The 23,628-nt window shown below is 47.1% G+C and overlaps 1 protein-coding gene across 2 annotated transcripts in view; it reads right to left on the bottom strand.

Moving 5' to 3' along the window:
- Positions 1–23,628, bottom strand: part of arfgef1 (ADP-ribosylation factor guanine nucleotide-exchange factor 1 (brefeldin A-inhibited)) — a 37,656-nt gene extending 14,028 nt beyond the window's left edge. Inside the window, exons 1-13 of one of the 2 annotated variants that reach the window (XM_027030970.2) lie at positions 23,339–23,628; positions 10,610–10,640; positions 8,533–8,692; positions 8,098–8,244; positions 7,406–7,585; positions 5,124–5,367; positions 4,042–4,155; positions 3,598–3,788; positions 3,067–3,200; positions 1,518–1,752; positions 1,046–1,145; positions 830–969; positions 453–561 (exon numbers count right to left, since the gene is read on the bottom strand). In XM_027030970.2, the coding sequence (XP_026886771.2) occupies positions 453–561; positions 830–969; positions 1,046–1,145; positions 1,518–1,752; positions 3,067–3,200; positions 3,598–3,788; positions 4,042–4,155; positions 5,124–5,367; positions 7,406–7,585; positions 8,098–8,244; positions 8,533–8,692; positions 10,610–10,640; positions 23,339–23,462 (1,909 nt within the window). In that variant the 5' untranslated portion in view covers positions 23,463–23,628. The remainder of the gene's footprint in view (positions 1–452; positions 562–829; positions 970–1,045; positions 1,146–1,517; positions 1,753–3,066; positions 3,201–3,597; positions 3,789–4,041; positions 4,156–5,123; positions 5,368–7,405; positions 7,586–8,097; positions 8,245–8,532; positions 8,693–10,609; positions 10,641–23,338) is intronic. The other variant, XM_035526299.1, reaches the window with a different exon arrangement.

The following is a 23,628-nucleotide window of genomic DNA, read 5'->3' as shown; positions in this document are numbered from 1 at the left end:
CACTCCCCTCTTGGGGGGGGCAGAAGCCAGAAAAGGAGCACTCATATAGACCAAGACCACGTGCCCTGGCTTTGGGCCTCTCGCCCTGAGTGATGAGATCCAGCCCCTGGCCTGTTTAAACAAGACACTCCAGGTCTGTCCTGAACATGACGCCCTACAATTTCTGCTCTTTCCTCTGAGGCTTTGAGATGCCTTCAGCTCTGGTGATCAGCCTGGGGACGTTACTCTGCACAGGCAGCAATGTTTAAAGACAGAAAATGTACAGTCATGTAGTGAGAACTAATAGTATAGTGTAGTATACCTTCCCAAAACTAGTAGTATAGTGTAGTATACCTTCCCAAAACTGTTAGTATAGTGTAATGTATTGCCCCTAAAGTCACTTGAGCATTTTAAAAGATGCACAGCATATTAGTAGATGCACAGTACGCTAATAGATGTGCTGGAGGACATACCCAGGCTGGTCTGGGAGTTGGGGTTGACGTACTGGTCTTTGCTCCACTCTACCATGCACTTCAGGATGGAGACAAGACACTGCAGGCCTTTCTTCCTCAGGGTGAGCTCCTGGACACAAGAACACAGCTGCTTGATGAGAATTCAGGGTCAGAACAGTTCAAGTCCTACGATGGACTCAGCCTGAAGAATTTGACTTTCTGCTCCTAAATAGCCCCCCCGACCTGCTCACGTAATGAAACATCCCCGTATCTAAACTTATAGGAAGTTTCCTTCTTTTTCAGTGTAGTTCGGTTTTCCATGGCAAAGACGTGCTAGACTTTACTGTACGATATCAACACTTTTCCAAAGGGCAGTCACGTCCAGTGGTCATATTTACCTGTAAAGGGGTGGTGCCCAGCTCATGCCCAGCTCTGCCCTGAGCAATCTTGGACAGGTCATTCACCAGCCTCTCAAATATATTAGCAGCATTTAAGTCACAATCATAGTTCACATAGATGTCGACAACACTCTGTGCATCTGCAACACAGACGGCAGGTGGTTAATATCATGGGTTCCTCGCTGTGGGCCAACAACAACATCAACAGGGACAAACCTGCACAGATCCTGGTGAGGGTTTGAATGACCATCCACTTATGGTGGTATGAGCTCGTGGATGTCTCGAGGATGTACAGGAAAATCTCTTTGAAAAAGACCTGAGAAAAATAAGAGGCAACATTGTTTTATGGTCTGATTCAACATGTCAGGTTTTTTTAAATTACCCCAAAGCCCCAAGCAGCACAGCACGGTAATACAGCTACACTCAGCATGGAAGTGTGAGGATAATGTGTGTATGCAGAGACTTTGATATGTGGGACAAACAAGATAATGATTTAGTACAGAACCAAACGTCAGCATGAAACCCTAACACACACTCACGCACAGAATTATAGGCTGTCATGATTAACTGTGAGGAATCTACGCTGTCAGCTGACAGTTCAGCAGGACAGTAGAATATGAATATATATATGAATTTGAATATGTATATGAACTACAGGGTTTCATGTATACGAATCACAGTCAGGCACCTCGATTTGCATCTTCAGATGGGTCTTGAAGTTGGACAGCAGAGTGAGAAAGATGGACAAGGAGAGGTCAAAGACCTCCGGGACAGAGGACACGCCGTTCTTGGACAGCGCCACGCACAGGTACTGCTTGATGGCGTTGGTGAACATCTCATTGGTCTTGAAGATGGGTCCTGCGTTCTGCAGGATGGACAGCAGCAGCTGCAGAGACAGGACCTTGGAGCGCAGCTCATGTGATCTGCAGACAAAAGGGCGGGGTCAGGTCACGCTCATATAACGCACCTAGTTCAAGACAAAGCGGCTGGTAATACAGGTGGATGATAGCTCAAACAAAACAGTATCACGATACTTGATATTTTCACGATACATGTTGTGTGATTAGTTTTAAAGATAAAACACACACACACACACACACACACACTATGTCTGAAGTACATAGGAATGACAAAGTTGACTTTAATATGTAGATTTGCTGAGAAAAACCAAAATGGTGTAGATGGTTCCGTAATAGTACTGATAAGGCCGACGATATATCCAGGGAAGTATATTGTTATGTAATTTATCTTGACAGTGGAGACTCATCACCCATCCCCACCTGGTCATTAACTAGGTAGTAGCGGGTGTGTTAAATCAGGGACACGACGGATATACCCTCCGAGGTGGGTCACCAGAACTGTCGACACATTTCTTGTGTTGGCGTGAGCAGTGACTAACACATTCATCTTTGCACTGAACACTCAGTAATACATGGACAATAAAACCCAACTTCACGTTCTGTTCAAGGTTTTCTGCTTACACACGGGTGCAAATGAACATTCAACACAAGCTGCTTTTCTCTGCGGCTGAAATGGACTGAAATGTACTTATTCATGGAGAAATAAGCAGAATTGGTCTTTATACTTTACGAACTAAAGTCAGAAAGAAAAAAAAAGAAAAACTCCATGAAATAGAATAACCAACTACACAGCCTGAACAACAAGTGTCCTTTTAAAAACACCTGTGGTGACATCGGGTGAGCTTCCAGGGTTTATAACAGACCACTGAAGACTGTCTCGCCTACAAGAGCACCGCTGTAGAGACTCTCTCAAACGCCAGCTATCTCTGCTCTCCTCTAGGTCGCATCGTTTACCCCGCCTCCACACAGTCTCCCTGGTGGAAATTTGCACGGGTGACCGGCATCTCAGTGAAACACGCACTCTCAACCGTCTCGGACGACAGAATGAACGGGGCAGTTTCTGCTTGCCTGGTGGGAAAACACTGTTCCTGTTCCTGGACAGACCTTTCCTCCAATCCAATACCACGTTAAACCCACGTTTAACATTACAGAAGATGGATTTGTAAATCATATTTAATCTGTGCTTTCGCATTTTGAAAATTGTGTTCTTCTCTGGATCTCAGCTTCTCTGAAAACCATCTTCTTTGATAATAAAACATTTCCTCGGTCATTAGAAAACAACTGGAATCATGTTTAGTCCTGATCAGTCTGGATTCAATCACAATCCCATTTTCCAACGTTCTCCCGGTCCTGGACACGACACAAGCATGCGCTTACTTGGGATCCGGTGGTCCATCGGAAAGGGGCTTCATGGACAGCTTGCAGAGTGAGCGGAACACTAGGAAGGCATCCTTCTGCAGAATGTGTGAGAACTTCGCTATTGGTGCCGTCCCGGCTGGAGCCACACACTCCTGCAGCACAGAAAGACACGTGGGAACACAGGCTATCAGGACACACTCCCGACAGCAGGACGCTTCTGAAGCACCATATGCTGTGTAGTAGTGTAAAACAATACTATCTTTAAAATTCCAGAAAGATTCATTATTTATAATAAATTATAAATTAATTATATTAACACAACCTGATCAAATTAGTCATTTATTATGACATGTTTATAGCCTGGCGTCTAACATCACTAAACAAATCATGCATCTGTTTGTTAATACAAAAAGCTATATATAAAATATAAAATCCCTTTATCTTCAGGACAATCCTTAATATAGACAGAGTCAGCAGGAGGACAGGTCAAAAGTCCAAAGACTGACCTGAGAACAGTCTGTGTGGCAGGCCAAAAGCTCAAAGACTGACCTGAGTGTCACTGGAAGACACGGACAGCCGGTCATCGGGCAGGGATGGGGCGAAGCTGGCGGAGATTGGCGTGCCGGGGATTCCGTTTGCATGAACGTTCTCGCTGTCGCTCCCAAGGCCCCCCTCCTCCTCCAGGGAGGTGGGCGTGACCTCGGCTGGCTCCGCCTCCCCTGCTCGGCTCTCCATGGCATCTGAGCACAGACAGACATGAGGCTCTGGGGGCTTGTTCAGCAATCCTTCCTTTGTCTTCTTTTTTGGATTCGGAGGACATCAGCGAGGCATGGTGGGTTAAACACACCTCCACATGAGCACAGCTCTCCAGAACATGGCTGTGAGTTCCCAGGGCAGGAATCAACACACCCAGTGTTTGAACCTCTGCCAGTAGCGTGGAGGTGTGGCCAGGCTGGGCAGGGCGTGGCCAGGTTGGGCAGAGGCGGGGCTTACCTCCTGCTATGGTGTTCACCACTCCCTGCAGGATGCTCTGTACGATCTCCTGAGCCTCGTTTTCATAATTTGGGCGCCCCTCATCCTCGACGTCTGTGCTGTTCTCAGCTGCGCCTTCACAGACACAAACACAGCTCCACTTGACTTTGGTTTCTTTATTTTATTTATTTTCTTCTTCTATTTCATTTATCTGCATCCATGTCTGTGTTCGTATGCGCTACTGTCAAAATAAACCAATTGTGATTCTGAATATTTGTTTCATGGGAGCCTTCTGTTCATTTACAGGGTAGGGAGAGTTATTACACACACACACACACACACACACACACACACACACAACCAGTGGTATTATAGCCTAGGTTACAGTATCAGTTTTTTAAAATTCTGTTTCTAATAAGGACATTAATAACTGGGATTGGAAACTGCCTCCAACTAAAGGAGGGTCAGAACACGGCACCATAGCGGAGTGACGTTATGGAGTGGAGTAATGGAGGATCAGAGTTGACACCCTTCTGTAACAGTGTCACAGATCACACTGTGACCAGCGGCTCCACGTCACTGAACAGAGCGGAGGACGGTAGTAACTAATGACTTGGGTGACTCACAGTTGATGAGAGTGAGTGTGTGTGTGTGTGTGTGTGTGTGTGTGTGTGTGTGTGTGTGATAGAGATAAAACAAACAACCAAACAAGGGAGCAAGAGTGTGTGTTTATGTTCATAACACAGGACATACAGCAGAAGAGCTGACATGAGGAAAAACTTTGTTTTAGAGAACACAAAGAAAGAGACCAGACGGGAAGACTTGCCCAGGGAGATGGGCGGGGGCACTACTCTGTGAAGATGGGCGGGGGCACTACTCTGTGAAGATGGGCGGGGGCACTACTCTGTGAAGATGGGCGGGGGCACTACTCTGTGAAGATGGGCGGGGCACTACTCTGTGAAGATGGGCGGGGCACTACTCTGTGAAGATGGGCGGGGCACTACTCTGTGAAGATGGGCGGGGCACTACTCTGTGAAGATGGGCGGGGCACTACTCTGTGAAGATGGGCGGGCACTACTCTGTGAAGATGGGCGGGGCATTACTCTGGGCGGCGGCTGTGGCTTGGTCCGCCTCCGTTTGTTCGTTCTCCACGGGGCAGAGATGGGAGCCGTTCTCCGGCTCAGGACTTTCGTAGGGGGGGCGATGCAGCTCTGCCTGGCCACCATTCAACTGCTGACTCAGGACCATGCCAGGCGTTCCGGGCGTTCCGGGCGTTTCTGGCTCCTGCTGACTGCAGGGTGATGGCTGTCGCTGTCTCTCTCGCTCCATCTGCTTAGCTTCCTGAAGCTGAACACACACACACACATCAGACTCAGACACTTCAGACTCAGACACACATCATTTTAACGGGCACGCTCCAGTTACAGAGATGTCGTTATGGGTCGCCCCTGGGCAGACCCCCAGAGCCAAACTGCAGAACATGAAACCCTGCACACAGAAAGCCAACATCTGCACTTATAAATGAAGGTTCTTCGTCAGAAAAAGATACAGAGAAACCAAAGAAGAACCAGGAATACCGCAGGACTGTTCTGTGGGAAAACACACGTCCCGCGGTCATGATAACCTAATGGTTTTGTTGGGTGCATGCAGGGGTGTCAGAGAGAGCAGTCGTGCTTGATCTGATGATCTGATGACGTCTGTGAAACTGTAAGGATGTTTATGAACGATATGAATGACAAATACACACTGTGATGAACAGAAAGAGTGTCAAAGGATTTAGTTTCCATCTGATGACAAAAACGTGCTTCACATTAAGCTGCTCAAACATCTGATTTTATGACACTTCACTGCCTGCTTTACACACTCTAGAATAACGTATGGAAAGTGTTTTTGATGAGGTGTGTGTATGTGATGAGTTTTACGAGTGTGCGAGAGTCAGACAATGAGTGGGAGACTCCAGGAATGAGAGCAAACTACATTCCTCTCTCTTCAACCCGTTTGCCCACACCACCTGGTGTGGGTGGAGGTGGGCGCCACCTGGAATGCGGCAGACAGGGCAGTGGGCGTGACAGTGGGCGTGGCAGCGGGCGTGGCAGAGGCAGCACTTGGTATGCAGCTCACAGAGACCTCCAAGCAGCACCCACGTCACCCTCTCCTGCTCAACAGAGAACAGACCCACAGACCCTAGACTGAGAGCACAGTATAAGACTCTCTGATGTAGTGTGGCCATGTGGAACATTTGTTAACCCAGAGCCACCAAAGAATAACATTAATGTGCTTTAGTTAAGCTTGAAGCCTTAAGGTCTGTAGAAGTTTCTGCACTGAGATGCTCACTGGTGAGCTGAAGAATCACAGTTTTTCCTGACCATTCATCAGTAGTTTGCCATCTTCGCTTCCAGGTCAGACGAGCCCACATCCGCCCTGAGAGGAACGGAGGAGCTGGCAAGCTAAATAAACACACCCAGGAATAAATTAAATAATTTCACCAAACGTACAAATAAACCGGAATATTTAAGATTCCCATGTATGGTAACCCACAGTAAATCTCAAAGCAATTGTGGACGTCCAGTCCAGTTTAAACTCCGGTAGATCAAATGGTTAAATAACGCCTGATTACTCTCACACACACACACACACACACACACACACACACACACGACCATGAAGTCAGCAACATCTACCAACTGACATGTCAAGGCCACTACATGTAAACTCATCTGACAAAACAGCTAGCCTGGCCATGGGACGTCGGAGATGGGTCGGATACGGGTCAGATACGGGTCAGATACGGGTCAGATATGGGTCTGAGCTGGCACAGGGCCAGGTCATGCGGAGCTTCTTTCAAATGCTGTGTAAAGGGAGTGCATCAAAGTCCTACAGTGAGGGACTTCATTGTTTTATCGGTATAAAATGATGCCCACAACGTGACCCCAGAGTGACTAATGCGGAACGTCTTCGCACATGCATACATACACGCACACACACACGCCCGCGCGCGCGCACCAGTATCACATCCTAGAAGTGATATCAAAGAGCTAAAAAACCCAAAAATCAAACAACAAACAAACAAAAAAACAACCAAACTGTACATTATGAATAAAAGAGAAAAAGGAGAGAGAGAGCACAGGGAGACGAAGTCTGAGAGGTTGCAGGACATGTATGAAGCTGACACACACACACCAGAGGAATTCAGATCAAGCAAACCCAAGACAGGCCCTGTTGCTCTTTACCTGACGGTCACGCTTTCTGGACGCCAAAGAGCAACTCATCTTGTGATTGGTAAGCTAGATTTTGAAAGGAGGGACGGGGAAGGGGAAGACAGCATCGATCAGAAGGAAGCCACGGTTAGACGAAGGCCGAGCGAGAGGAGCGGGCCAGCACTCACGGCCTGGTTCTCCATGCGGGCGAAGATTACGTTGAGCATCTGCGTGAGGGTGGCTTTGGCCGTGGTCTGGTTGATCAGGTTCTTGCTGGCCAGGTAGATGTTGTAACAGGTGCGCACGGCCTGCAGGACGGTGCCCTCGTGGATCTCGATGTGCTGGGACGTCACCGCCGTCAGCAAAGCCTGGTAGGTCAGAACAATCACAGAGCAGTGAGCGGACAAGGCATGCACCTGCAGTCCGGCAGATACGACCTGTGTGTCAGTATTCCTGGAGTGGGGAAGGTATGGGATTACTGCTGAACAGCGAAAAGATGGGGTGTTACCAGACTGCAGACGACGCCCCTGCCCTGCCCTCGCCCCGCCCCTCCAACTGGTGAGCCTGCACAAACAGCACTACACCAATTCAACTGGAGGAGGTGGGTCCTTTTGCGCTGCGTGCGTGCATGTGTGTGCGCGCACACGTGCGTGTGTGTGTATGTGCGCGCATGCATGGGGTGTTGTTTACACGGCAACCAATTAGTTATCTGGTAAATGCTAATCTTCCTTGTTCATTTTCTACACATAGCCCATGTCTCTAGGAGTGTACATACATCAGACACTAAACGTGAGCTCTCCAGCTACTGTACTCTCACACATAAATCACAACGCTGCACTTCCTTTCACATTTACAGACACTGCAGGAGGGTTAAATGGACCTTTATGATCTGTAGCTGGACTCCCTCGTCTGTCTGGGGGCCCTGGAAACAGCCACAGATGGTCTCCATGATCCGGTCGATCAGCTTCTTCCCCGGAGCTGTGCTGTCCGGTGCACTGCCCGTCAGGTGGCCGTAGGCTATGAGTTTCTACAAAATCACATACGTGTAGGAATGAACAATACATCAGATGGTAGCAGGAACCAGAGAAGCACTCTAACCAATCAGAGCATCTGAATTCTGTGCTGCAACCATCCTGACCAATCACTGATGTTCCTATTGTGTTATGTCTCTCAAATGCCTTAAATCTAAAAACTACAGGAGACTCAATGTCTCATTATCAGAATGACCTTTTTTTTTTAAATAGTTTTATTTTGACAGAATTGCAGTGTGCAGCAAAATGACCTAAATGTGCCTGTTTTGTCACTGAACACTGACCTGTAAACAGTCCAGAGAGGTGCTGACAATTCGTGGGCATTTGGACTGGCATGCCAACTCGAACGGCAGGAAGTATTTATCTGCTTCAATGAAGCTGGTCTTGGATTTGATGGGTGGTAAAGTGCTGGAGCTGGACTTGCTGTCCCCAGCTGCTGAGCTACTGGGAGTCAGATAAGGACAGATGAAGGAGGAGCTGTGTGTGAGTGTGCGCGAGTGTGTGTGGGTGCGTGAGTGTGTGTGGGTGCGTGAGTGTGTGTGGGTGCATGCGCGCGCGAGTGCGTGTGTCTGCGTACACGCGAGTGCGTGTGTCTGCGTGCACGCGAGTGCGTGTGTCTGCGTGCACGCGAGTGCGTGTGTCTGCGTGCACGTGAGTGCGTGTGTCTGCGTGTGCGGGTCTGTGCGAGTGCGGGTGCATGTCTGTGCGAGTGCGGGTGCATGTCTGTGCGAGTGCGAGTGAGTGCGTATCTGTGTGCAGTTGCGAGTGTGTGTATGTGTAGGTGAGAGAGCGAGTGCGTGTGAGTGTGTGTGTGGGAGCGTGAGTGAGTGCGTGTGAGAGTGCGTGTGTGAGAGTGCGCGCGAGAGAGTGAGTGTGTGAGAGTGTGCGCGCGTGTGAGACTGCGTGCGTGTGCGTGCGAGTGCTTGTGTGTGTGTGCATGTGCACGCGTGTGGGAGTGTGTGTGTGAGTGCGTGCTTGGGTGTGTGCGTGTGCGCGAGTGGGTGCACGTGCGCGCACGTGTACGTGTGTGGGTGCGAGTACGTGTGCGCGAGTGTGTGTGTGTGAGTGCACGCGCGTGTGTGTGTGTGTGTGTGTGAGTGTGTAAGTGCATGCGTGTGGGTGTGTGTAAGTGCATGCGTGTGGGTGTGTGTAAGTGCATGCGTGTGGGTGTGAGTACGCGTGTGTGTGAGTGCACGTGTGTGCGCGCGCGCGCGCGTGTGGGTGCATGTGTGCGCACGTGTACGTGTGTGGGTGCGAGTACGTGTGCGCGAGTGTGTGTGTGTGTGAGTGCACGCGCGTGTGTGTGTGTGTGAGTGCACGCGTGTGTGTGTGTGAGTGCACGTGTGTGTGTGTGTGAGTGCACGCGTGTGTGTGAGTGTGTGTGTACATGTGCAAGTGCGTGTGTGCGCGGGCGAGACTGCGAGTGCGTGTGTGCGCGGGTGCGACTGCGAGTGTGGGTGCAAGTGCACGTGTGTGCGTAGATGTGCGTGAGTGCGAGTGCGTGTACATGTACGTGAGTGCATGTGTGCGAGTGCGTGAGTGCGTGCGCATGCGTGAGTGCGTGCGAGTGCGTGTGTGCGTATGTATGAGTGCGAGTGCGTGCGCATGCGTGAGTGCGTGCGAGAGTACGTGTGTGCGTATGTATGAGTGCATGTGTGTGTGCGCATGCGTGTGTGTGTGCATGCATGCGTGTGGATGCGAGTGTGTGGGTGTGCGTGTGGGTGCGAGTGAGTGCACGCGTGTGTCTGTGTGAGTGCACGTGTGTGTGTGTGTGTGTGTGTGTGTGTGTGTGTGTGTGTGTGTGTGAGAGAGTGAGAGTGAGTGAGAGGAGGGGCAGTGGGGTGGTGGATGGACAGTAGCCCTTTACCCAAACCCCTAACCCTTAACGTTAACCCCAAACCTAATAACCTAACCCTAAACCCTTAAACTTAACCCTAAACCCTAACCTTAACCCCAAACCTAATCGTACCCTTAACCCTAACCCCTTAACCCTAAGCATAACCTAACCCTAACCCCTTAACCTTAACCCTAAACCAAATAATTAACCCTAACCCTTACTCCAAACCCAAACCCTTAAAGCTAAACTCAAACCCAAACCCTAAACATTAATCCTTCAAAGTCCCTTTGTCTCAGAAGAAGCAGGGAACAGCAACATTAGAACGTTGTCTCTCCTTCTCCAAAGGAATTAGCGTGGTCATGTTTTTAACTGATAAATTGGGCTTTAGCCAGATCACCAGGGAAAAGACCACAGCTCACTGCATTACCCTACAGAACCCTCCACCCCCTACACCACCCCACTCCACCCCCTACACCACCCCACTCCAGACTACCCTCCCTTCCATCCTGACCAAATTGGCTCACCTTAATTTCTCTGATTCCGCTTTGATTTCCTCTGAAAAAAATTAAAAGACAAAACAAGTGTTTCAGTGTTTTAGCTCATAACAGTAAAATGAAACATGAGAAACAAAATCATGTAGATAGAAACAAAAGGTGTTGACTCCAGTAAACACCCGATATGGTCTCACCAGTCTGTTTACTCTGTATAATTCTGACTGAGCACAATGTGAGTAATTGAGGGTTAAGGGTCTTGTTCAGAGGCAGGACTTGAACTGGCAACCTTCTGATTATTAGTCCAGTACCTGAGCCACTGGCACACACTGCTCTACTGCGGCACTAGTATGCTGTTAAGTGTCTCGGTCTGGAGTTGAGTGTAAACACAGACATGTTCCAGATCAGGTGCAGCAGGAGTGCCCTGAGAGGTCCACAGACTCTCACACAGACCTTCTGTTAGAAAGTGAGTGCAGTTATTGTTTGGTGTTCCACACCAATCTGCTGACTGCAAAACTGTCAGCCGCACACACAGATTGTGTTGAGGCTGGAAGCTGCTTCACACCTTAAAAGCTGGAGTAACAACTCCAGATGACTCAGGGAGAGGAGGAGGAGGAGGAGGAGAGAGAGAGAGGGAGAGAGAGAGAGAGAGAGAGAGAGAGAAGGGGAGGGAGAGAGGTGGAAGAGGGAAGTAAGAGATAAACTCAAAAAAAAAAAGTTACTCAAAGTTTAAAAGCTGCTAAAACGACTGACAAAAGTCAACCAAAGAACTTGTGTTTGAAAACAACAAGCAAACATTATCAGACATTATCAGACAATAGCTTACTCCGAGTGGCACCCAGAGAAGTCCTGCACGCTCAGGTTTGCTTGTGCATGGGCAAGGCGGGGGTGGGGTGGAGGGTCTCTGCTCTCTGATCGACCAACACACACACAGCTACACCACATTACCAACACGTCGGTGGACCACATCCTGCACGCTTCTGGGAAGGATTTCCACACGACGGTGGGAATGTTGTAGGTGTGTCCATGGGAATATCAGTTCATCCAGTCCAAAAAGCATTCGTGAGCTCAGGCACTGGTGTTGGACGAGTCCCAACTGACAAGTCATGTTCCAGTTCATCCCAAACGTGTCCAGTGGGGTGGAGATCAGGGTTCTAAGCAGGACACTGGAGTTGTGTCCTGTGCACAAAGTAATGATCAGGTGTTTACATACTTTGGCTACATAGTGTATCTGTAAAAAACACCACTGAACATGTAGTCTACCTTGGCCTGTTAGCTAGTTCTGAAATACAGCCTACAACAAAAAACAAACCTCACAGATGGCAAAAAGAATGTTTTTTTTCTTATAGGGTGAAGTTAATTTGAGTTTTTTCACTGTAAGATTTTATATGCAAACAGCTGCTGTGTGGTAACATTGTGTTTATTTTCTTATTTTCCCACAAACACTGCTCAGAATTTCCATTTTTGAACTATTCTGAGTTTTATGTCTTTAATTTGTCCCCTTTGTGTGAAATTTCAACAGTTTCAACAGCGCGTTGGGACCCACTGTCACTGCTTAACTGAAAACAGAGAAGCCACATCAACACACGTGGAAACAACCAAAATCACTGGAAAAGCAAACAACTTTCTTTTTCTCTACTAAAATTATTTGCCTCCTTAGTATGAAAATTAATGTTAAAAATGTTGTATTATTTAATCAGTGATAAAAAGCCATGAGTGTGAGCACAAGCTAAATGAACACACCATCACACAGGCTAATAAACATATGACATTTCATTACCAAACACAGGCATGACATCATAACCAGTTTCCAGATCAGCCACTGTTGTGGCTTTCAAACGTCAACATGTGTTTGTGGAAGCCAAGATGGCCACAAAAACACTAGTCTGCTATCAGACCTACGCTATATACAAAAACACACACACAGACAGCCCTCCACAACCAGCAGAATGCCTCAAAATCCCACAGCCCTGACAACTACTATCAAACACCAACATTCACAACCAGGCCATTGTGGTGGAACGCCCTACCAGTGCCTCCTTGGTCCAATCCCTGGAGAGTTTACCAAACCTTAAACAGTCTAAGCAACAGAGAGCACAGGAGACAGAATGACATGGTAATGTTTTTTATTCAGGCCTGCCAAGGACTCCTGATGGGTCCTGGGGGAGTAGCATGTGCTGGGCGGAAAGGCTGTGATGAATAATGTCAATAATAATATCTGCCATGGAAACTCCACCACAGAGAATTCTCCTGACACGCACACACACGACCATGACTCAGCCTTACTCACGTGCACGCGCACACGCACGCTGCCCTTTGACAGGGGACAATGAAGAACAAATATTTAATCCCGGAACAGTAAGAATAAGACCCAGTACAGGAAGTGTTCTCTGTAACTGACCAGCAGTTCGGCACTTTGAAATAAACAAACATGTGATGACATTCTGGTTCAGCGCGTCACTGTGTTAAAAGGAAGAACTCGGTAGGAGTGTGGAAACAGGCTGGCACAGGCTGGCACAGGGATGCCTTTGCCGTGCAAGAAAGCTACCTCAATTAAAGTCCTAAAATTAAATAATATAAACTAATTTATAAAATTAAACAATTGTATGCCAGAATTTTACAGTTATATATCAGATATATCAGGCATTTTTAACTAACATGAATTCAGATTGAGGATTATAACACTGTTTGTTCCAAATCCACAGGGTTATTAGCTGAGAAAAGTTCTGTGAAACACATGGGCCAAATTTATTAAAATCCTGGAGCCTACTCTACTTCTGTACACTTGCTTACGATGTGTCGTGTGTGTGTGTGTGTGTGTGTGTGTGAGTGCACAACCTCAGATGTGCTATTCGTGTAATTGTTTTGCTTCAGTGGAGGTGATTAACACATTTTTCATGTAAGAATGTAAGAATAGAGATTCCCAAACTGACTTGGCGCACTGCGACTATGGACACCTTCCTCAGTCGTGTAGACGCCAGCGTCGGTCACAGCACTCAGCCTCCCTGAAGCACACTGTCTTCAACCTCTGGCTTCATCAAATCATATATATTACACCAATACGAGTACAAACTCTGCATTAAGAAGGGCGTAGTGAAGTCAGACGAGATTGCCAAAGGTGAGGAGGGTGAAGATGTTGAAATGGAAGCACAGGAGATTCGTGAGGAAACTGAATTAAAAAGTACAAGATTAGGACAGCAGGTCTTCAGGTTGATTTAAGTAACACTAGTAGCACCAAAATCCTTAGGATTTCACTGCAAGTTATACTGTGTATGCGACAATAAACCAAACTTGAACTTAAACTTGAATTAGGATATTAGGAACCACAGCGCAGATAAGAAGCCAATTAAATAATGTCATAATATGCCTGTTAATATTACAGGTAAAAATCATATCACAGATTTGCTGTAATAAATAATTACATGGTGTCATGTTACTGAGCTCGTACCGCCCCGAGACTTGCAACTGGAATTTGGCTGGCATGAGTGATGCGAGCTTAATAGAGTAGGAATGGTACCAATTGTGCAGTTGTCAGGCCTCTGAATTCTAGATTAATACGTCTCAAATAGTCGGTCTCGTACGGTTTCTGAAAGAACAATTATGTTTCATAGGCACTGACTATCGAAATTCGATGATATGACAGATGTGTGAATAAATTCTACATTTATTAATGCACAAAATCCTAAACTAAAACAAGCGAACGGAACCGTGTGTGTGTGAGTGTGAGAGAGAGAGAGAGAGAGAGAGCGAGCGAGAGAGAGAAAATATGATGTTCACTCATGTGGTTCACTGGCAGTGGTGTCTCAGTGGTTAAAGTACTTAACTAGTACTGTGTACTAGTGTACTAACTAGGACTTAACTTGCCACTGTTGGGCCCCTGAAATAGACCCTTAACCCTCAGTTACTCAAGTTGTACTCCTAAATGGAAGTTAGGGGGCAGTATACCCAAAAAAAAAGTACATTTAGAGATTATTTTTTGCACTTTGCAGTGCTCAATAATGCTGAACTGCAGCAAAAGTATGAAGTTAATCACATCCTGCTAACCACCATAGCTCAGTGGTTAAGATATCGGACTCATTATCAGAAGGTTGCCAGTTCAGTCCTCACCACTAGCAGGTTGCCACTACAAGGCCCTAAACCCTCAATTGCTTGAACTGTATTCAGCTGTAATTGGAAGTCATATTGGATAAACGCATCAGGTAAATGAAAATATAACATTGTGAGGCCTTTAACGTGAGATGAGTGGACACCACCTGACATTTATCTGATGCTTTTATCCAAAGTGACTTACAGTTCTGACTAAATACAGGAATGAATACATTTACACCCTAAATGATACATTTAGGAATACTGCCTCCTAACGTCCATTCAGGAATGACACGTTATTTGGCGTTATCTTTGATGCCACTGATAACGCAAATTGACAAGAGCAGATTTCCTGACACTGGAGGCAGTGGATGATAATTAAAAATAGACTTAACGGCCATTGTTTTCACTGGACTCTATTCAGTAATGTAGCAAGTGATGAGAATACAGCACCTGTGAAGTTAGTGCAGGCTAACCTTTGCTCTGTTTGTAATTTATAAAATACATTTGTAGCGAGCTAATGTTATATGTTACAATCCACTGACTTCGAGGTTCCAGGTTATTCTCAAATCCTGTTAGATAAACCTGGCTAAGCAGAGGAATACAAGCCTTAACGTAAACTTATAATAAATATTTATGTAATAAAGACAGACGAGTCCGCTCTAAATGCGATATTAAAATATGAACTGTGGCGTCCTCCAGTTTAACCAGAGAATGTGACTGACCGAGACCCCCAACAGAACCTCAGGTTCAGACACTTCACATACCGGCTGTCAATCAACCTGGTGAGGCCACGCCCACCAGCAGAGGAGTAAACGGCACCAGAGAAAAAGGGAAAAACAGTCAAAACAGTCCTTTAACGCCATTTTAGGGGGAACAGTGGAAGATAACTCGGGTAGGTCACATTATTTACAGAAGCATTTATTTTCTCAAAACAGCAGTGTAGAGCTAGCGCCGCTCGAGCTACACTTGCGCCCACAGGGAGCTCTGAGAATGGGAAACAACAACTGCATCAGGGGACAGGGGACCAACGCAGACAGTCGAGTTAAAGGTGGCGATGCTTCTTCTATGCCTCCTTTCATGTCATGATATTTTGACACACACACACACACACACTCTCACTCTCACACACACACACACACACTCTCACACACACACTCTCACACACACACTCTCACACACACACTCAGCAGCTGAAGCCTCATAAAGCATTCTCCTGCTCTCCGTGTTTGCACCTCGGAGTCCGTGAGCGGGAACGTCAGTGTGTGTTATCAGTGAACAAGTGGTGCCCATTTCCAACTAAGGACACTAACCCCCAAACAAACAAACAAAACCACCACCAATATTTAGGGCTATATGACAGCACACACTAAAACAGATGCATCCACAAAGACACAGAATAGCTGCAGGTGGCATTTCACCTTAGCAGGTGGTGCAGCTGAGACCACCCGCTTCGTCAGCCAGCCTGGTCACACACCTGCCTGGTCATGGTCTGGTGTGAAGGCGGCTCCCCTGGGCCAACATGGGCCAACATGAAGGTGAACTGACACTGTGGTCCAGGAAACTCCTTCAGCTCTCTGGGCTGAGCTCTTGGGATGGGTATTCTGCTAAATTTTTCAGCACTTTTGGGGAACTCAGTCTAGTACAGCACATTTAATCAGGACCACTTTGTGAGCAGCACAGGCAAACCTGCGGAACAGGAGGTGCCGTGGACATTCCCAGATGCTTTTCTACACACTTCCATACTGCGTTCCTCCTCACCACATATTCCTTTGTCAAACAGGACTTGCAATCTAATAATAGTGTTTTCTCATACCAGCCTGGCAACTGTGTCCACTCACAAAGGTCTTCGTGATTATCTGCAACTCTCCAGGGCCAGATTTGGGCAGATCTCACCTAGCTTGTGAACCTGTCAATCAAAGGTATGTGTGGGTACCAAACCAGGAACATGAAGTATGTTTTCTACAGTGTAAGAGAGAGTCTTGTACTGTACAGAATGTCTGAAACCATGGGAGACAAAGTAAGTGTGAGTTATGCCAAAGGGAAAAGATTAAAACGCAGTGTGTTAAGTGGGACAGACATAGCTGCACGTCGATATTGCTGCTTAAGAATGTCAGGGTCTTTCCATGAGCCTCGTGGCTGGTCTCCCAGGGAGAGGAAGCAGAGACCTTTGCTCACGTGTAGGACACAATGTGTTCTGTCCTCATAAGCTCTGACTTATCCAGGACTGGATGACAGTTTTAGAAAGTCCAAAATTTTAACCTACTTGTGTCTTTTGTGTCATTGTTACTTTCAGCTGTCTAAAGCAGCCCAACTCAGGACAGCTGCTGGGGGACGAGGGTCTGTCATGACCCACACAGAGGACCCAAATTCCTGATAATTATGGGACATCGTTAGCTGTGGCATTTAAAACAACAGGGCAGTGTTTTAACGTCGATAAGCAATACCAGCACAGAGCCAAAACACTCACGTTTCAGATATAATCCAAACACAGACACGATGACGTGCGTGTGTGAGTGTGTGCAAGTGTGTCCAGGCAAACCGACCTCTTTCTGAGCCACAATTAAACTGAACACAGTCAAAGTGTCTGCAGAACTAAGCAACTGAGATCTCTGAGACAGAAATCTAGAATAATGATTCTTTCAACATACCTCCACGTGATTGGTTAGAATCACAGCAGGATGAACTGCAAATAGGATGGCCCAAAATTACAAACACCCACAAAGTTCTCCACTGAGTAATATGTACGTGTTTATATGAGTTAACAAGTCAAGGCAGACAGGAAGTGTTTTCATATGTCCTTGTGTCCACTGCTTCCTGTTGAGACGGAATACTGCAGTGTGTAATGGCCCAAGGTCAGGGGTCAAGTTCCAAAATTACCAAAAGTTATGAGCATGCATGGTGGAAATCATACCTGTCAATCAAATTATCAACCCTGTCAAGAACCACCCAGATTAGCTGCATTTGATTTACTGTATGCAAAAATATTCACACTGGCACCCTCAGGTTCCTGCCTTAGTAACAGACACACACACCCACAAACACTCAGAAAAACAGAGATCCGAGTCTCAGACAGTCTGATTGTGCGGTGCCTATTCTTTACACACACACACACACACACACACACACACACACACACACACACACACACACACACACACACACACACACACACACACACACACACACACACACACACACACACACACACACACACACAGAAGTGTAACTTCCCAGACCCCTAAACTGGCCCACTTCTATGACCCACATGTTGCCATGTCAGACAGGCCTCCTCTGGAGTTTTCACGCTCTGGGTCACACGGTAATTACTGCTTATGTGGGTTCATATTTCACCTCTCACAATGGAACTGTCAGGTGGCCCTGACACCCTCTGCTACTTAAATATAGGCACTGGTGTGTGTGTGTGTGTGTGTGTGTGTGTGTGTGTGTGTGAGTGAGTGAGTGAGTGAGTGAGTGAGTGAGTGAGTGAGTGTGTGTGTGTTTTCAAGTAACAGCCCTTTTTTCTGGCACACCTCAGAGGTTATAGACATCTTATTTTCCCCAAAGACCTGTGCCTCCACCTATGACTCCGCCCACGCCAAACCACTTTGTCCTGGATGTCCATCAGGCAGTGGCAACAGCGCAACAACCCAGGGGTGTGTACACCTTCTCCTCAGCCTGCCAGGAAGGCCCCTTGTGTACTGCATTTAGCCCCCAGCCTGTGAGGCACAGTGAGACTGACCCCAGATCAGCCCTCCTGTCAGCCCACCATTGCATTTGGTGCACACAACAGTGTTGACTTGTTCTCTCTCATTAACATGTGGTGAAAGTATGATTAATTTATAACCTGCCGGAGATGCAGTGAAATACGGTATCTGAGTGAGGATGCCTTATTTCTCATGGCCTGTGATGGTACAAAGCAGGAGAAAAGCTTGGAGCATTGACTTTTTATTTAAAAAGACAAACGATTGCTTCAGTGAAGGCCTGTGTATTTCAGGACACCTTCCTCAGTGAGTCTTTAATCAGACTGAGAGTCAGAGAAACAGACAGACAGAGAGAGAGAGAGAGAGAGAGGCTGTTTCTCAATACCAAGAACACAGTGGACGGTCTTGTGTTCTTGGTAAGAATGTTCTTGACAACTTATCTTGCAAGAACAAACTCACAGTAAAACAAGAACAGAAAGACGTGGAGTACCCGCGACAACAAAACTCAAAGAATCCAGCTGATTTTGCCACAAGTAGCCAAATGAGAATCAGAATTCCCATCAGTAGAAGTTCGTCATCACACTGAGAGTCAAGTTGCTAAACATGTTAAACATTAACCTGTTCAGAACGTTGGTGGGAACTTTAAATGTTCATGAGTTAAGGAAATAAAACCACTTGGTAAATGTGTGCAACAGTAAACCAATTCAGTCATAGCACTGAATTCAAAATGAATGCTGGGAGTTTCTGTTGGTTCTCATCCTTGGTTTTGGTGGGGGTAGAAAGAACACGTCTGGGCCCATTAACCATTATTGGTACATGTGTTCTTATGAAGGGGAAGAGACGTCTGACAAGATCACAGAAGAATGATAAACACTTAGAGCTACAGCGTCAACACCAAACACCTGTGATAATGGCGGAGCTACAGCGTCAACACCAAACACCTGTGATAATGGCGGAGTTACAGCGTCAACACCAAACACCTGTGATAATGGCGGAGCTACAGCGTCAACACCAAACACCTGTGATAATGGCGGAGCTACAGCGTCAACACCAAACACCTGTGATAATGGCGGCGCTACAGCGTCAACACCAAACACCTGTGATAATGGCGGCGCTACAGCGTCAACACCAAACACCTGTGATAATGGCGGCGCTACAGCGTCAACACCAAACACCTGTGATAATGGCGGAGCTACAGCGTCAACACCAAACACCTGTGATAATGGCGGAGCTACAGTGTCAACACCAAACACCTGTGTTAATGATGGAGCTACAGTGTCAACACTAAACACCTGTGTCTGGCCCCAGACACATCTACACTCCCGTCCCCACACTGTCCACAGATTAGTCCCCATGCCCGTCTACACACAAGTCTACATACTCCCTCCAAACCCACAAACTGGTATAATTTCCTCTTTACTGTAGGAGCACACGTGTGTGTCCTACAGTGATGACAGAATAGTGACAAGGCCGCTTGGAGGAAAACATCACGAAATTTCTCCTCAGCTACAGTTTTCGTAGCGAAACCACAGAAAACATCCTGGAGGAAAAACACATGGAAGTAGATGATTCCAGATCAGCCCGGGACATGCAGCGGAGAGTCGGAGGCCGGCGGTCCAAAAGCCCAGCTCAGCTGCATAATACAACAAAAGGGGAATGTCTCCGGAACACCACACCCTTCAGATGTCCAATCACAGTGTATGACATCAGGCCGACACACTGTGTAGCTGCTCTCTGCTGGTCTCCAGCTACGTGAGGTTCAGCTCCCCGCTGTCTGTGTTGAGAAACTGGGCGATGAATAAGAAATGGAAGACCAGGGGTGATGGAACAAAAGAGGAATTACCTGATCTCACCCCTAAATAATAAATAAAGCCTTCCACTTATTTTCTGATCTACGGTTGAAATCTTGTTTTTAAAAACAATTGTTTTGCAGTCGTTGCTTTTTTTAGTCGCGTCAGCAGCATCAGGTTCAGATCTACTGGCTCACACGTGAGTTAAACTCTTCAAACAGAATCATTGATTCAGTCATGAATGCGCATTAGTCAACCTATACACTGCTTTTGTTTCTATATGGCCTGAAAGGGCAATAATAATAAAACATACTATAACACTAAAAGATTGAAATAAGAATTTTGAAATATTCTGGCCCTGAAATAGGCAGTGATGGGCTCGACCGAACTACACCCGTCCTGCTATATGCACCTCCTTTTAGTTCCACAGGCACTGAACAGAACAGGTCTGTTCTCAAGTCTCTTGTCTCTCAGGTTTAGAGTATGAAGCTGTCTGCTTCCTGCTGTTTCCCGGCTTGTGTCATCTACGGCTGCCGCAGAGAGAGAGAGAAGGCAAAAGAGTTGGTGTTGTGCAGTTCCAGCCCCGGGTCTGAGACTCCTCTCTTTCTGGAATAATGACCAGCCATCCTGAAAATTAAGGGGGAAAAACTTGTTTTCCCAGTTTTGTGTGCCCATTGTGCTCGAGGAACAGAGAAGCTCTTCAAGTGTCAGGTTTGCCTCTCCCGCTGAACTCAAAATGACAGAATGGCCTGGACAGTCATGGGTGCGACCTGGACTCTGGACTGGAAGAGGAACAGGATGGGGTGGAGGTCGTGACTCAAGGTTCATCATCAACACAGAACTGCCAGGTGTAGACATGTGAACAGGAGCATCTGCCCAATAACAGCCATAACAGAGGCTTGCAATTTAAACTCACACACGCACTTGTTCAAGCCCTAGTAAAAAAAAACAATTTGTTTATAAAGCCAACATGTTTAAGATATTTAATTCATCTACATTGTTATGAGCCAAGTTTTAAAAAGGAAAAAAAATGAAACAAAAACTAAACAGTATCACTCTTTATCGTCTTACACAGACATGCCGATCTGCACAGCAGCCTGGAAGTTCTGGGCTTTTTCTCTGTAGCTCATGACTCTGGTTTATGGTTTCCACCAGCATGTCTCATTTATGGACTGTTACCAAAGTACAATCCGTCATACAAGTAAATTCTAACCCTGTGATTCTTTCAGCCATATAAATATCAGAGTATATCAATATACTCAAATAACTGAGGAGACTGTGGGGAGAAGCCACCTCAAAGATATCAATTCTCAGACAGTGCAGCCATTTAATCTCAGGATAGAGTAGATTATGGAATTACAACAGGGCCCCTTGTTTCCACTAGCAAACACTGCACTGGCTTTCAGCAACATTCCAGAGACGGACCCAGCCTGTACAACGGCTGCAAAGCTGCTTGAGCAAAAGCATTTGAATCTAAAGAGAAGGAATTCTTGTTTCCCTTCTTCCATATACTGTTAGAGACACATTCCTCAATAAATCGTCACCTCGATTAAATTGGGAATGCCAATAGAACTCTGAACAATAAGATTACCAACTCTGAAGAGCCAATCCTTATCCCAGCCAGGAAGAGGCATGAAGCAAAGATGCAGGCCATGAGAAATGGCCAGCCAACAGCTTCCCTTCACTCCTCTGACGAAGCTCAGCTGGGCCAGTGAGCGCGAGATGGAGGGTGCGAGCACTCCTGCCAGACACGCCGAGAAACCTCTGGGCTTATTTTGAGCACAGAGCCACTGCTGGACCCAATATAACCACACCGAGCATGGTGAACCCTCTTCCACAGACCAGAAAATAGAACTAGACTGTCATGGGTAGAATATAGCACTCAGTTTAGTAAATATACGTACATGCTAGAAAGAATGTTAAACTTTGTAACTTCACAGGTGCCAGCCTATACACCATGATCAAAAATGATTCTTTCTGAAAAGCATGAACCTTTATTTTGATCTTGCAGATTTACAACTCAGTAATAAAGGCAACAGTAAGAGGTGTTGCAGTTTAATTAACAATTCCAACTTTAAAATAAGAGGTACATTTTAATTTTAATTTACTTGACAATATAAGCTTGGCCCAGATATCATTGCTGCACTTATGCCTGAGACGAGTTAAAGTTCACGAGTCTCGATGGACGTGGGTAGTGGTTGCAAACCGTTCAGGAGCGATATGACTCCTGCACGCCGCTCTCCCGAGAGCCAAGCGTGAGCTCCGTACCTAACCAGATACGGGCCCAACACGACCGGGACCAGAGCTGCCCGGGAAGCAGCTGGGGCTGAGGCACCACACCGCACACACGACGCAGCCGGGCAGTGCGCACAGGGAAGGATGGAGAAACTAGCTGGGAATCATGTGGCTGAGTTTTCCGACTTGTCATTTATTAAAACACAACAGAAGACTGACACGTCGTGCGGAAATGTTCATCTTCACATAACCTGCCTTACGGGACCCACGTGGGCGAGCACAGTGGACGCGTCCACACGCACAACCTTCTGCTTCCGGATATGAGCCACGGTAGCCGTGCTGAGACCTGCCCCTCATCACCCCACCGGCCTGCGAGGCGGACAGGACGTCAGGTCACTGCACATCACTCTCCTCCCCTCGCGTACGTTAACAGCACGCTGTCGTTAAATCGGACGCCATCTAAAGTCATACTTGTTCATCAGATGTCTCGAGCCATTATTCAAGTAAACAACATTTACGTCTTATTCCAGTTCGATCACGGCTCGAGACATCCATGGTCATAAATGAATGTGGAGTATGTAGAGCGACTGGGATCTAACAGAAGTGATCGATCAGCGGCTGGTGTCTATCACTAGTGATCAGCGTAGCAGCAGGGTGGCTAGCCGTGCGGGTGCTGTCGGAGAGGACAGACCAGCTCTGACACTGGAGGTGCCTCCCCTCTCCTGAGGAGCACACGTCTCCTGCCTGAGAACCGCGCGCCTACATCCAGCTCGTGTGCTCACTCTAGTCATGATCTTCGTCTTCCTGACAATATTGCATCCACAGAAAACGACTTCCGCAAAGCAATCCAGCGCTAGCGCTAGCGCTCGCGGGCTCGGGCAGGGCTCGGGCGCAATGACGTGGTCTGCGAATGTAAAACTGCTACAATGTAACAAAAGCAGACTCACCCAGGGCCACCTCGCACGCCTTGCGCAGCTGCGCGTGGTGCGCCTTCCGCACCTCCTTGTCCGCCAGGATCTTTTCCAGAGCTCGCGTTAGAAACATGTTCTTGGTCCTTTTGCCTTCATGCATGACGCGCTGAGGTGAGGAGATCCTGTCCCTGCGCTGGAATCCGCCTCAGACGGGCAAAGTCCTTTTAAACGGGCAACGAGCGTAGCACGAGAACGCAAACATAAATAAAGCAGGCGATGGTAAATCCTTCAGCTTTCCTCTAGCGAGCCTCATGCGCCATCTTGGG

This window comes from Electrophorus electricus, chromosome 5 (assembly GCF_013358815.1).
Source record: "Electrophorus electricus isolate fEleEle1 chromosome 5, fEleEle1.pri, whole genome shotgun sequence".
NCBI lineage: Eukaryota > Metazoa > Chordata > Actinopteri > Gymnotiformes > Gymnotidae > Electrophorus > Electrophorus electricus.
Note: the sequence above shows the minus strand (reverse complement) of the source record. Positions and strands in the feature narration are given on the sequence as shown.